Genomic DNA, 16,283 nt, shown 5'->3' with positions numbered 1-16,283 from the left:
TGTCTTGCAAGCACAATCATATTTCTCTATTTCTTCAAAGACCATGTAGAAATCTTGTTTGTATTTTTTCATTTTTATATCTAAAGGCTCTTGTTTTTCATTTTCATTCGCTTTGCCTTAGCCTTTTCAGTATTAGCCAAAAATATTTCTCAAAATCTAATTCATCAACGGAAAAGGATGATAGAGGCTCAATTGCAATGTCTACAGTTTGACTGTCCTGATCTGAATTCTCCAATTGTTCTGAGAATAATTTAATTCTTAATGAAAGTTCATAGATGACTTTTTTTGCCTTTTTAATTTGCTCATCATCGAAGAAAATTCAGTGTTTTGGATCTCCATATATTGAACCCAACAAGATCTCATTGTCTAGCAAACTAGTTTCTCTTTTCTTCATTGAAGAAACGATTCCTTCTGCAATAAACCCTCCATTTCAGAAAGAACAAACACCCTATTCTCGCCTCCTGTCAATTCTTCAGATTGCAACTTTTTTGTGGCTATATACGATATAGAAAGAAGAGTTTCCAATTCTGCAGGACCATTCCGCAGTCTTTCTGTAAGTGAAACATTAGGATTATCTACATCTCCTAAAAAAGTTCTTAATTCTAAAAAACCTCTTTATCATCAAATATGTACTTCCTTATCGCATTGCTTGATCAATAATTGCTCCTTTTCCAGCTCGCTTCCTAAGAATGGCATCAATTTTAGGAGTTCTTGCTGCTATTGCTGTTTACCTATATTTACCACTGAGGTTTGTAACTAAATGAATCAGTTTAATCACTAATGACAAATATCACATCCATCCTCTTCCCTTATATTTATTTATTAATATGTCAATAAAATAGAAAATAGCTATTTATTAATGTATACTTCTATAAATAAAAATAATAACTCAGCTTGTCATTAATTTTTTCAATTCATTTTAATTTCATTTCAAATTCAAACTGTCCAACGAAAACTAGAGTCAGAGTCGGCCTGTTTTTAGCGACTCCAGCTCCGACTCCTTTTACCCCAAAATCTGCCTGACTCTGACTCACAGCCCTGGTTACTACTACTTCCATAATGCCTGTCCTTGTAATAAGAATAGAGGCATTTTTGATATTTTCCATGCCTGTCATATTAAAAAAAATTTATTTTCTAAAAGAGGTGACTTAATTTTTCTACCATTTTCCAGTTTTCATAAATTTGGTTTTAATTTCAATATTTTGCGAATAATCAACGGCCAAACATTATAATTTATGTTATCTAAATGCCTTTGTACAAATTTCTATTAATAATTTTTCTTTAAGTACTAGTTATGTTTTATTTCTGTCATTGTCCTTTAATTTGATGACCAGTCTTTATACTAAATATACACATATTGCTTCTAAAACCAAAAATTAGTTTGCAATGAATGAATTTTATTTGAAGGGAGGGCAGATAATGCCTCTACACACTTTATGACAAAAGATCAATCAGTAGACAGAGAATTTGATATTATAAAAGAGGATAAATTAAAAAATACAGTCAAACCTCGCTTAATGAGCCTAATTTGTTTCCAAATCTTACTTGTAAAGCGAAACAAATTTTTCCACAGGATAGGAATCAATGTAAAATAGGATAATGTGTTCCATACCAAAAAAAAAAAAATTCTCAAATTTATAATGCATTCTTTTTTTTTTTTTTTTTTTTTTTAACAAGAAAGTTATCTAAAGACATTCGTTTTGGTTATCACTTCAAATTTGGCAAAAATGAGACACAGCATTATTGTTAAATAAATTTGGAGCAAGCATAGCTATTACCTTATTAGAATGATGCTTCTCAAAGCTCTATTTGCCCCTATGAAACAGACCGTTAATTCAAGCGCCGCTGCACAAAAAGAACAATGAATATCCACGCCGCCGTCAACATATTAAAGGAGTTCACAGCTTCTTCTATCCTTTCTTAGGCTGCTTTCATTTATTTTACTTGTCAGAGTTGACGGCCCCTTCTAACTTTTCTTGCAATGCAGCAAAGACAATCACCAGCTGTCTTAGCTGCCCTTCCATCGCTCGTCATCGGCATTTAATCCCATTTCTGACACCAAAAATTGCTGCACGCATAAAGGTTTGTAATAGATTGAATGCACACAGAATTGATGAAAAATCTGATAAAATTTATTTTACCAAAAGAAACACTTCACAGTTCTGGAACTTTCTACAAAAATAGTCATACAACTTCTTCACAGTATCACACAGTACAATCAGTAGTTACACTTCAAACTACTAAGAACATTACGCACAAATCAATGTGAAGTATCTAAAGAGCAAAGCTAACCTGGAGACATCTCAGTTCTCCGAATTCATGTTGAACTTACAGCTGAGAGCTGATACTCATTCTGGTCTGATGTAGTTTTCACCTGGCCACCAAGAAATGTCTAGTACTTCTTGAAATTACTAGAAGGGATATGAAGATTGGATACGGTTACAGCTAACTTATGGCATCAATTACAGTTATTCAATTAAAATACCTATTACAGTGATACATGGACTGGCCCAAAATGTAGACAATTTTAATGATTTCTCGTCAAATCTTGCGGCAAAAATTAGTCGCCAAAACCATCGCCAACTTCGCGATATCTTGCCAATTTAGCGAGATAGCCATTTACTCAATGTTAATTAGATTTGCTTCTGTACTCTTATTTTTCCAGCAGAACATCGCCTCTTTAGATTTTCACATTACATTATACAGAAAACTATGTCAAAATTTTTAACATTATATTTTAAAACAGAGTGCCATGTAACAGTTGCAGCAATAATATCTTGTTTCGTTCCACAGTCACTGCTACTACAATTAAAATAATCTGTTTACAGTGAACATAAAAACTTAAGTATGTTAACTACACAAAATAAAATCTCAAGTTAAGTTATTGTTAAGAGTAAGCAATAAAAGCATAATAAGTTTCATCAAAGCTTATCTAAACGAAACTTCTATGAACTGTAATACACAATACCCAATTGAAATTGCATGTTTCATAACGAATCAAAAAAGAAAAAAAGATAGAAAGCTTGTTCTGCAGATCAAAAATGTCATCTATGAATTTAAAAGTAAACTAAAATAAATTATATGGGATAATCAGAAAGGTTAAGTTTGAAAACATGACACCCACATCACATACAGGCAAACCACGTTTCGCACAAAAAATCGTGAACCATATGCGAAAAACTGCTAAACTGCTAAGAGGTTAAATATCATAACAGGAATTTGATTAAAAAGAAAACTTTCTTACATGGAAGTATGTCTTTATATCTGTTTTTTCTTCTGTTGACTTCCTTAAGACCTTCGGAGCAGGCATAATCATTATCATGCTTTAATTCCTCAGTTAAAGCTTTCAATTTCTATAGCAAAATTAATAAAAAAAAATTACAAGAAATGATATTCTGAGATGTAATGCTGTTATCAAATAACAAGAAATGTTATTAAAAAGTGAGCAGAATACAAAGATGTAAACAATATACAATCAAACAAAGCTAATTTTTTAAGCTAATTTCAAATTTTAACTAACTCTTTGATCTATGTATTAATTTAAAATTCCTCGCTTAATTCATACTTAAGAAAGGGGAGAAGACCTTTTTCCTTTCTACTTCAGTTTTGGGACAGTATAACTATGGAAAATTTTTGAAAAATCATTATAAAAAATAAAAAATAAAAAAAAAAAAAAAATTTAATCATATTTTGAAAAATACTGAAATTCACCCCCCTTAAGAATTAATGTGAGAGACTTGCCTCAGAAACATTACACTAGAGAAGCAAAACTGCATGCAAAATAATTTATAATAAATAAAAAAAAATAACTTGAACATTAATAATGAGAAAATTATCACCTGCTCTTACTTATGTTTTATGTAGCAGAAATCAGTTTTTCTTATATATATATATTTTTTTTTTATAGTTAGCTGTGATCGAAACAATCTCCAATAAATTAATCTAGAAGCGTTAACAGTTTATGTCAAAAATTCTTCAAACAAGGTATCTCCTTGAAATCCTAATGCAACTTTCCATTTAAATCATATAAAAATTCCCATCACTGTACTAGAACATTCTGTTACTAGTAACATGAAAGAAATTATACATTGTTAATTGAGAAAGTTTGTAATGCTTCTGTACACTAACTAAAAAGATACAATTCCTGCTTTAAAAATAAAATGTAATTAGAAAAATTTTCTACTATGAAATTTTAACAGAAACTTTTACAGACTTTTCTGTTTAATATGAATGGGTAGAAGCATAGCTAGGGTTTTCAGCGCCTGAGAACAACTGAAGATTTTGCGCCCCTTTCTGTGTGTCACGAATGAAAAACACTTCATTCTAAAATTTCGTACCATCAATTTGGCGCCCCATAGATGCCGCGCCGGGGGACAGATGTCCCCCTTTGCCCCACCCTAGCTACGCCACTGCGAATGGGGAGGCTTATACTGTACATACAATGCATCTATAAGCAATAAAATGCAAGTTTGTCTTCATTTGGAAAATTTAAATACTAGCAGTTCACCTTCACTTAAGCTCTCAGAATAGCTACAGTCACTGTCATCGCTCAAAATTATTACGAACTGTCAGGTAATTTCTTTCCTCATACCTTCTTTGTTAAAGACATCCTTTTGCAACTTTCCTGAATGAGTAACACTTTTCTTTTTTAACTACCCATATCCACAATGCACAGCTTGCTTGAGTAGTTCTCTTGCATCTTCTACTTTTAAATTAAAAGCAGCATTACATCAATTCAAGTACAACATACTGACAATAGTGGGGCAGAAGACTCACTACTTTGTGTTCCCTTTCGATTGTTATCATATCTAGTTCACAGCCTTTATATTTTCCCTCATGCTGTCTGACAATATTCAATAGTTCAATAACAGTACTACAGTAGACTCCCGATTATCCGCGCCTGCCGCACAAAGTTTTTTTTTTTTTTTTTTTTATAAGCATAAAGAAAGAAAATAAAAATGTTCACAAAACTGAGCGAAACCTTCACTTTGCTAACATCGTGCTTATTTATGGCAAAAATATCCCAGGCCTTCTCGGAACCTTCCCCTTGGCCCCTCTGATGAGTAAGTGATTTCTTATTTACCCTTTCAATGCCCGCTCCACCGCCCTTTCTCGTCTTAATCTTACTGACATGTCCACTTCCTCTCCCTCGCCATTGTTAGTTTAAGCCTGATAGTGTCTGCGAACCAGTCCGAGTTCATTTCTTATCTTTTATTGTGTACAGTGCTTAGGCTTTTTGGTTTTGTGTTTTTCGTTACCGATTTAAAATGTCAGGAAAACGAAAGAAGGTTGTGTTGACGATTGCGCAAAAACTAGAATTAATTTCCAAAGTAGCAAACAGCGCTACAAGGCAGCAGATGGAATTGGATTACGGAGTCGCAGAAACAACAGTGCATAACACTCTAAAGCAAAAAGATAAACTGGTGAACTTTGCATCAATGTCGGACAGTGCTCCCGCAATAAAAACGCAAAAAACTATGAAGCCTTTGATGAGCTAGACACGGCACTGATAGAGTGGTCAGCTCATGTTGGAAAAGAGAGTACTTCCTGTAAATAGTCCTATCATTATGGCGAAGGCAAAAACCTTTTTTTAGTTGTTAGGCCTGAAAGAAATTTTGATGCGTCTTCTGGCTGGCTGATTTGTTTTAAGCAGCGACATGGAATTCGAGAAATTGGACTTCATGGGGAGAAACTTAGTTGTGACCAAAAAGCAGCTGACGATTTCCACCATGAATTTGAAGAATTTGTTTTATAAGAGCTATCTTTTGAACAAATTTACAATGCCGACGAATCGGGACTTTTGTGGAAATGTCTTCCCACTCGCACTTTAGCATTTGAAAATGAAAGTAAAGCGGCGGGTCATAAAAGCAGCAAGGAAAGGATCACTATCATGTCTTGCAGTAATGCTACCAGTGGACATAAACTTAGACTTGTTGTCATTGGAAAGTAAAAAAAAAAAAAAAAAAAAAGAGATTTTTCAAAGGCACAAGGATAGAAAATTTGCCTGTTGATTACTTTAACAACAACAACAAAAAAAAAAAAAAAAAAAAAGATGGATGAACCGAAAAATTTTTCAAGAATGGTTCGAAAACATCTTTGTTCTTCAAATGCGTAAACATCTTAAATCGAAAAACCTGCCTGAAAAAGCTGTGTTATTGATCAACAACGCACCTTTAGCATGCTTGAACATGTTTGTTGCTGGCTTGTTGAAGACTTTAGCACGCTTGCTGCTGGGTTACAAATTTTTGCAAAGTTTCTCCCCCCAAATGTTACTGCGCTAATCCAACCCATGGAACAAGGAGTCATTGCAACAATGAAGAGAACATATGGAACCAAGCTGCTAATGACCAAAATCAAAGAAGGTTATGATCTGAAAGAGTTGTGGAAACACTACACAATCTTGGACAGCATCTACGATATTGCATCTGCATGGGACTCAGTGAAACCGTCAACCCTTATAAAATCATGGAGAAAACTCATGCCCAATGTTGAAGCCAACAACAACCTAACCCCTTTTGAGTTGTGAAGAAGAGAATGAAGATGTAGACACGTCCACGCCAACTGTTGCCGATATGGTGAAAACAGTTCCGGGTGGTGAGAACGTCGATGCTGAAAACATTAACGAGTGGTTGGAGTGTGACGTCAACGAACCTGGCTTTGAACGCTTGGAAAGACCGATAATGAAGGACAGCGAAGTGAAGGCGAAGGAGAGCCCACTGTGCAGATGTGGAAGACTCACGAAGCGGCTTTGCAACAAGTTGACGGATTGCTGAGCTATTTGGAAGAACAAGACGACGCAGAGTTGGCCAAGAAACTTATGCTATGAAAAATGCAATCTCAGATCAAGAGAAAATGCTTCCAAAGCAAGAAGCAAACACAAATGACTGATTTCTTCAAAAAGGTGTAGTTTTACAGTTATGCTTTTGTAATTACATAATACATTACAGTATTAAAACAGTACATATGTATTAATTTTTCTGTGTATCCTTGACGCCTCTCATAAGTATACAATACACTTTTCTGTTTTCCTTAAAAAAATGCATTTTAGGTTAGTTTTGAGTGATATACTAAAATATTAAGCGTTACTTAAAATTTTTCTGCTGTTTATTTTATGTTTTATTGTATATAAAAAGATTTTTCAAAGTTGGAATGACTGTTTGGTTAATCTTTGGATTATGGTAACATGGCGATTTTTTGGCGACCAACTCTGCTATAGCAGTCCTCTATTTTTTTTTCGCCGCCATTTTGTCTTCACAAAGTAAAGACATATTTCTTTTCTTTTTATTTACTGAACACTTTTTCCAACAATCTGCTATTCGAATTACAGTTATGCTAGAAATTTTATGGAACAAAACTGCTTAATCATGACAAATATTAACTGCAAAATTGGGAAAAAGTGCAGAATCGCAAACTCCCTGCCGCGTTTTTCAAAATCGTACATACACATAAACCATGTACACGTCGACTTATTATTACTTAAAAAAACATCCCAGAATTGCACAAAAATGGCATTGCACACACTCTTAACTTAATCCATCTACATTGCTATTTTCTCATAAATTACAAAAATTTGCACGAAAATGCAGGAAAATTTTGTGAATCTTTAAACTCGGTAAAAAGCACATATATGAAATTACCTGATCGCGAAAAAGTATATACCCTTTCCAAGGATGAACATTTCCACGTATAAAATAAATAAAATATCCAAAAACTTTTACCTCTAAATTATCTATTATATTATAAACGTCACAAACGAATTCATACCGCCAACATTAAAAATGGTTACAAATACTTAGTGTCAAATATTTAAATTATTTCCATGCACGTTTACTTTAACTGAAACGTATACCAAATTGCTACAAACATAAAATTCACAAAATAACTATCATTTAATTAAAATATAACTAAACCATGTACACGTCGACTTATTTTTACTTAAAAAACATCCCAGAATTGCACAAAAATGGCATTGCGCACACTCTTCACTATATCCATGTACACTGCTTTTTTCTCATAAATTAGAAAAATTTCACAAAAATGCATGAAAATTTTGTGAATCTTTAAATCCGGTAAAAAGGACATATATGAAATTACCTGATCACGAAAAAGTATATACCCTTTCCAAGGATGAACATTTGCACGTATAAAATAAATAAAATATCCAAAACTTTTACCTCTAAATTATCTATTATAAACGTCACCAACAAATTCATAACGCAAACATTAAAAACAGTTACTGAAACGTATACCAAATTCCTACAAACATATAATTCACAAAATAACTATCATTTAATTAAAATATAATTAAATTAAAAAACACTACTTAAAATATAAATAAGCACATACATTAAATTAATAAAAATTAGCTTACAATCCTAATTACTTTAAACTAAATCATTGCTAATAACAATTTTCCAATAATACCATATTACTTTATTTACTCCTTACATTTAGAATGCATAAAAATAATATCCTCAAATAATTAAAAATACTAACTTACCTAAACTTCTTCAGAATCTTGATTACATGGCGGATAAACTTTTCTTATTTCCTATGCTAAAAAAACACTGGCTAATCTTTGGAATGCGGTAACAGGTAGTTTGGCGACATTTTGGAGGCGATAAAGGTTACTACCTAGGACTTTGGGAATAATGTGAGAAGTACTCAGTTCTGATTACTCATTATTTTGTGTGAGGGAAATGAGAGATCATGAGATATGTCATGTGACATTAATGGACGAATTACAGTTCTTTAATCGGAAAAGGGAAGGAAATCTGGAAATTTTGTATTTAGCTTTATTCTGTGTTGTGTGAAACAGTGTTGGTTAATTTATGGATCCCTTGGCCCTATCTAAAGTGAATTCGAAATGGGTATTTAGTGGGATTGAAAGGGGTAGTAATAAGTGTTTTTTAAGGTTGTGCGAGATAGAAGTAAAGATTGCTTATTAAGTTTTATTAAGTCTGTTTGGAGGATGAAGGTTTTCAACATCTTGCTGTGAACTATAAGTATGATTTTAAAGAACCTGAAACAGGCGTACATACAATTGCTTTTTATTTAGCGTAGGAAATAAGAAAAGTTTATCCGCCACGTAATCAAGATTCTGAAGAAGATTAGGTAAGTTAGTATTTTTTATTATTTGAGGATATTATTTTTATGCATTGTTCTCTTTGGATTATGGTAACTTGGCGATTTTTTGGCCAAAATTTGGCGACCAACCCTATTACAGTAACCTGCTAGTTTTTTTTGGACGCTATTTTGTTTTCACAAAGTAAAGGCATTTTTTTTTTTTTTAAACTCAAAATTTTTTTCCAACAATCTGCTAGCCAAATTACGCATATGCTAGAACTTTTATGGAACAAAAGTGCTTAATCATGAAGATTAGGTGCGAAATTGGGAGAAAGTGCAGAATCGCCCATTGCTTGCCACGTTTTTAAGAATTGCACATACACAGTATCATCCATGTACACGTCGACCTATATTACACTTTACTGGTCTAAAAATGAATTGATCGAAACACCATTTTAGGAATCTTTTTTATTATAAAAACATCATTTTTATTATACTTACATCTTTTAATTATACTTTTACTCAAAACATTAAATTTTGGGCATTCATTTTTTTTTTCTTTTATTCTTGATTTTGTGAAAGTAAAAAATTTTTAGAAAGTAAAACTTGCACTTATTTTTCCCCTAATACATCGCATAACTATGTGTGAAAAACCATGGCACTGGGAAATGAATCAATCTTGTACGTTTTCTGCAGCAGTTAAGGGGTTAAGAGTATACAACATGTTAAACCCATCTAACAAAAGGTTAAGTTACATTCTGACCCTTATTTTGTTTAACAATATTGCAAACATCGCAATTCCCCCCCTACCCTCGGTGGCGAGTTTTTGAATTTTTTTTTTGGAAAATAAATTTCCATGGCCGCCTTTACATGATTACCAAGTTTGATAACATATGGTCTAGTAGTTTTCCTTTTATGACCATTTCAAAGTGAAATTTTAATTATGATCACCCTGCGTATTGGAAGAAAAGAAATCATGGTATAAAGTGAGAGGGTGGGTTTTTTTTTTTTTTTAAATTATAATCAAGAAAATGTCATTTATTTACGGCATTTTGAGGAACTATGAAATTTCAGTGCTAAATCCATAATGCCTGGAGGATTAAATTCAATTTACAATCCATTTTTGATAAAAGTATCCTTTATTCCACCTATACGTGTACAGATGTCATGCAAAAAGATTGTTCAAATAGATTTGAGAACAGTCAAAATGGATATTTCCATTTTGACGTTCTCAAATTAACATTCATTTAAATATGATAACGGAAATTTTTTATGATTACAATACTTCCTCTACTTCATACAAGGAAGTAAAAATGCAGCAATGACTACACAAATTAGGACTGCAAATGGGGAAAGTGGTAATTGCAGTTGATATTTTTAAGTAAGACTTCGGATTTATTTTTCCTGTTTTGAGTATTTTCTCAAAATTATCCTGGTTTGAATAAAATGCAAAGCATTGCCAGAAAATTCGGGGTACAGAGATAAGTACATTTAATAACAAGGTAAATAGCCAGCAAGTTGTCAATGATTTGGCAACTAATTTTACTCATGAAATTTGGCGAGAAATTGTCAAAAGTCATCAAGTTTGGCAACATTTTGGTCCATATAATTAAATGTTCCAATGCCTATGCAACAATAACAGTGTATGCCTCTCAGCAATTTTGTTAAATCGAAGCCACTAGAAATTTCTCTGATGGATGGGGAAAAAACTATATAAAAACGGATACTGTTTAAGTTTTCAATTTAGTTCAGAGTATTGGGAAATCATCATGCAACCATTTTCTTCTTTTTTTAAAAGCTATCTTTGGCTCTGCGCGCACTGAATCCATTATGAATCCTTAGGCAGGTAAATATCAGACACACATCACATCAGAAGTAGGATTGACTACCAGTGATAAGGGCAATGGTGGAAGACCTAACACAACTGGCAATAGTCTTTGCTGCATTTAAAGATGAATCCCTGGGCCAATAAAAGATGGAAGGAGCATGCATGGATTGCATTAAAGAAGACACGAAAGCGGGGCAAGAAAGATGGAAGGGGCTTTCAGTCAGTTCAAGAAAAAAATTCAAGCTGGTAACCAGAAAAATGAAAAGAGAAATTACTGCCACACAGAAAACAAATTTGAGGCTAATGAAGACAGCATAGACATGGTGAAAATATTGCAGAAAGTTTATCTGCTGTCGAACAAATCAGAGACTATCTAACAACAAATTTATGACAGAGTTTCTGCTGCTTTTGCCAAGGAAGATGTGTTACAGAAATTCATATTGACAAGAGGAAACAATTCATATGACTTTAAATTCCTACCTACGTTTTCCCAACCTTCCTAGAGAATTTAAACTTCATCAATAAGTAGATTTTTTTAGCATTTAGTTTCAAAATATAAAAACATATGAATTTATCCTTTCTATTAACCATTAAATGCAAATTTCCATTACCAAGACTTATACAGGTCTAAACCATCTTGTTAACTTCATGCTGTACTGTAAGAATAAGACATTGTTTTCTCCACACTATCTATTTTCATTTATAAATATGATACAGAAACATTTTGGGCTGATCTTTGGAATATGGTAACTGATAGTTTGGCGTTATTTTGCAGGCGATAAAGGTTACTACCTAGGACTTTGGTAATAATGCGAGAAGCACTCAGTTCCGATTACGCATTATTTTGTGTGAGGGAAATGAGAGATCATGAGATATGTCATGTGACATTAATGGACGAATTACAGTTGTTTAATCGGAAAAGGGGGGAAATCTGGAAATTTCGTATTTAGCTATATTCTGTGTTGTGTGAAATGTGACATTAATGGACGAATTACAGTTCTTTAATCGGAAAAAGGGGTTAATTTGGAAAAGCTTCATTGCGTGTTGTGTGAAATAGTGTTGATTAATATTCGGTTTGCATGGCGCTATCTTAAGTGAACTCTAAATTTTTAATGCGTTTATCTGATGATAATAATAATAAGTTGAGATTGTGTGAAAGGAAGGGTATTACAGTTAAGATTAAATGGCGGTGCAAAAAATATGGTGAAAATGGACATTTTGTGAAAAGGAGTGTAAGAAAGGGTACGTGGTTTGCTGAAAGTAGTTTGAGTATAGGTGAAATTTTATTAATTTCTTATTACTTGGTGAACAGACTTCCAGTTGACTACTGGATTTAGGATTTAGAAATTAGCAGTAGTACTGCAGCCACGTAATGAAGATTCTGAAGAAGATTAGGTAAGTTAGTATTTTTAACCATTTGAGGATATTATTTTTATGCATTGTTCTAAATGTAAGGAGTAAATAAATTAATGTGGTATTATTGGAAAATTGTTATTAGCAATGATTTAGTTTAAAGTAATTAGGATTGTAATCTAATTTTTATTAATTTAATGTATGTGCTTATTTATATTTTAAGTAGTGTTTTTTTAATTTAATGATCGTGATTTTGTGAGTTATATATTTGTAGTATTTTGGAATACGTTTGAGTAGTATACGTTGAGTATTTTCATGCATTTTCGTGAAATTTTTCTAATTTACGAGAAAAAAGCAGTGTACATGGATATAGTAAAGAGTGTGCGCAATGCCGTTTCTGTGCAATTCTGGGATGTTTTTTTAAGTAAAAATAAGTCGACGTGTACATGGTTTAGTGATATTTTAATTAAATGATAGTTATTTTGTGAATTTTATGTTTGTAGGAATTTGGTATACGTTTTGGTTGAAGTAAACGTGGATGGAAATAATTTAAATATTTGACACTAAGTATTTGTAATGTTTGTGGTATGAATTCATTGGTGACATTTATAATATAATAGAAAATTTAGAGGTAAAATTTTTTGGATATTTTATTTATTTTATATGTGGAAATGTTCATATTTGGAAAGGGTATATACTTTTTCGCGATCAGGTAATTTCATATATGTTCTTTTTACCGGGTTTAAAGATTCATAAAATTGTCATGCATTTTCGTGAAATTTTTCTAATTTATGAGAAAAAAGCAGTGTACATGGATATAGTGAAGAGTGTGCGCAATGCCGTTTCTGTGCAATTCTGGGATGTTTTTTTAAGTAAAAATAAGTCGACGTGTACATGGTTTAGTGATATTTTAATTAAATGATAGTTATTTTGTGAATTTTATGTTTGTAGGAATTTGGTATACGTTTTGGTTGAAGTAAACGTGGATGGAAATAATTTAAATATTTGACACTAAGTATTTGTAATGTTTGTGGTATGAATTCATTGGTGACATTTATAATATAATAGAAAATTTAGAGGTAAAAGTTTTTGGATATTTTATTTATTTTATATGTGGAAATGTTCATATTTGGAAAGAGTATATACTTTTTCGCGATCAGGTAATTTCGTATATGTTCTTTTTACCGGGTTTAAAGATTCAGAAAATTGTCATGATTTTCGTGAAATTTTTCTAATTTATGAGAAAAAAGCAGTGTACATGGATATAGTGAAGAGTGTGCGCAATGCCATTTTTGTGCAATTCTGGATGTTTTTTTAAGTAAAAATAAGTCAACGTGTACATGGTTTATGTGTATGTGTTATTCGGGGGTACTCAGATAACCGGCACTTGGCGAACTTCCTGAAATCGCGTTCGCCAACTTGGGCGATACGCGCCATAAAGTGGGAGGACAGTTTAGGTTGCTAGTTTATATCTTCACTACGCTAGGGAGAAAGGGAAAAGTGAAGGGATATTTTCTTTCTATATGTAAATACTTTGCTTTGGCTGTCATGTGACTTTGTAGATGAATCGTCGTGCTGATCACGTAACTTTGTCAGCAGACGTGGTGCGTACGCTCACATGCTGTTTGTTGTTCCATATGATCATTCGCTATTTAATTATTTTATTAGACCAAAATATTATTATTTATTAGACTATTAAAATCTATTAGACGTCTAAATACTATTAAAATCATAATTATTTACCGGAGACGGGCTTCAAGTTGCCATAAACCGCTATTTTCGCTATACTAAAAACATTTTAAAAAATAAAATTACTATTAAAATTATTAATGATTTAAAAATTAGATAACTAAGTATTACCAAATTAATTCATAATTATTTAAATAATATTAATACTGTGCTCCCAGTTGCCGTTTAATTACCTTATAAATTATTTTCTAAATAACTTAATGAACTTATAAATTAATTACCCTTATAATTAGTACAACAAAGTAGATAACATATGGTCTTTTTCTAACTTATCGTTCGCATGGGCACATTTTTAAAATTATTTACTTAATATTTAAGTATATGGGTGTTATTTATCTAGCCTTAACAAACAGGAATTAATTTCTAAAATAAATTAATTGTACTCCTAACACGAATTATTTAGAATGAGAAAAGCACTTGCGGTTATTTGCTTAAGATGACGGAAATCCGTTAGACGAACTACTAGTGTGCAACATTTTTACTGCTATCTCGCTGACAAACACTCTGTATCATACAAGCAATTTTTTAATTTAAGACTTTGAAATGCTAATAAGTTAATGTAAAATATTAAAGAAACAATATTTTGCTACTTTTCTAAGTCAAGTATATTTCACTGATTTCTTTACATAGAAGATTTTGGGGAGTTCAGTGTTTCAGTAAAAAATTTAAACTATTATACAAAACTTGAGCAAAATTCTTTCACAGAAAAACAAATAAAAGTTAATTAAAATTATATCATCAAATCTTTGAGAATAAGATTTATCTTCAGAGATTTTTCTGCTGTGTTGTTACTCATGTTAGTTTTTAATGGCAATGAATATAAATATTGAAATTTTTGCATCACCATATTTGCAACAAATACATAACCGAAATATATTCCTGAAATATATTGTTAGAAATCTTGGAAGCACTTCCGCAGAGAACCCGGTAAATGTAAACATCGCCAACTTTGGCGATAATAGTTCAAACCTGGTAACCTAGCTAATTCATCCTATTCGCTTATGCGAAGGTTGTCGTTGTTCGCATTTGGAGATTTATATTATTTTTCTCTTATTTATTATTATTTTTTCTGAATTTTTTAACAATGAATAGATAGATATATTTTCGCATAATTAAAGAAGTTTTCGTCGAAAGATGCTGGTTCTCTTGTCGTCAGTTCGGGATCAAAGGAAGAAATTATGGCGGGAGGGGTGAATGCTAATTTGTAACATGGCTGTTCACGTTATGTTCTTAATTATTAACAGCTGTAAGCACGCAGAACCATGAGGTTTCCAACCCCTATAATAATTTTAAAATGTATAAAATTCTAGTTTTATTAAAAATGCTACTGAAGAAAATTTGATTACTGTTGAAGGTTATTTGTATCGTGAAATATATTATGAAAAAGGATAGGTATTTGTTTCAACGTAAAATGCTTTAAGCTGTATGCAAGTAACTTGAAAAAAAAAAATACTTAAAACTATGTAAAATGGATATATTGAAGGTCATGCCTTCATTAATTTATTACATGGGCATGGCTCTTACCGAAATACATCAATTTTATGTATCAACAGGCAAAGTACTTAATAGTGAAAAAAGATATTTGTAATAGAAATATTAGTATTCTATATGAATTAGAGAAAATACATATAAGTATATAGTAAACGTAAGCATAAGAATACTAATTGTTATTTTTTAAATGAATTTTTACTTCGTTATGTTTAATACATTGTTTTCTGTGCTAACTTGAATTTAATAGAAATTTATTTTCGTATATCACGTTTAACCTGTTAGTTTTATATCTACATACTTATTATCTGTGAATTTTTACTACCATTGTCTGCTAACTTGAATTTACATCACTAAAAACCATGTTTACAAAATATCACGCTTACGGCTCGGCTCATCCTGAGTAAAACTGCAACGGCGCCAAAGGGTTCTTTCCCGAAGCGCCAACGGGTTCTCTGCGGATGAAAACCCGAAATCTTGTTTCCCTGCAGTTATGCAATTCAGAATTACATTTCTTTTGTAATGTGTGAACTGAAAGTTTTATTTTTTTTAAAATAGTAAATTCATGTATATTTGATCTTTTAAAATTTTTAACGTTACTTACGTGATAAATATTCCATTTGCATGATCTTTACTGCATTTATATGAAGACCATATTTTTAAACATATTTAACTATTATTGTGGATAATTGTAGAAATTAATGGTCAGAATTAAAAAGAGAAGTATAAACAGTAATAATGTTGGAGTTATATATATCATAATCTAAAATACTAAGGTGAAAAAAGTATGAAGATTAAC

The 16,283-nt window shown here is 31.8% G+C and overlaps 1 protein-coding gene across 1 annotated transcript in view; it reads right to left on the bottom strand.

The window, feature by feature from the left end:
* The window catches only part of LOC118194229 (uncharacterized), a 164,655-nt gene that overhangs the window by 145,128 nt on the left and 3,244 nt on the right, over positions 1-16,283 (bottom strand). Inside the window, exon 2 of the mRNA XM_035365446.2 lies at positions 3,245-3,353. Coding sequence (XP_035221337.2) covers positions 3,245-3,353 — 109 coding nt within the window. The remainder of the gene's footprint in view (positions 1-3,244; positions 3,354-16,283) is intronic.

The sequence above is a fragment of the Stegodyphus dumicola genome, chromosome 8 (genome assembly GCF_044657685.1).
Source record: "Stegodyphus dumicola isolate Sdum_Otavi_A_Nest chromosome 8, ASM4465768v1".
NCBI classification, from domain to species: domain Eukaryota; kingdom Metazoa; phylum Arthropoda; class Arachnida; order Araneae; family Eresidae; genus Stegodyphus; species Stegodyphus dumicola.
This window is presented reverse-complemented; position numbering and strand designations above follow the sequence as displayed.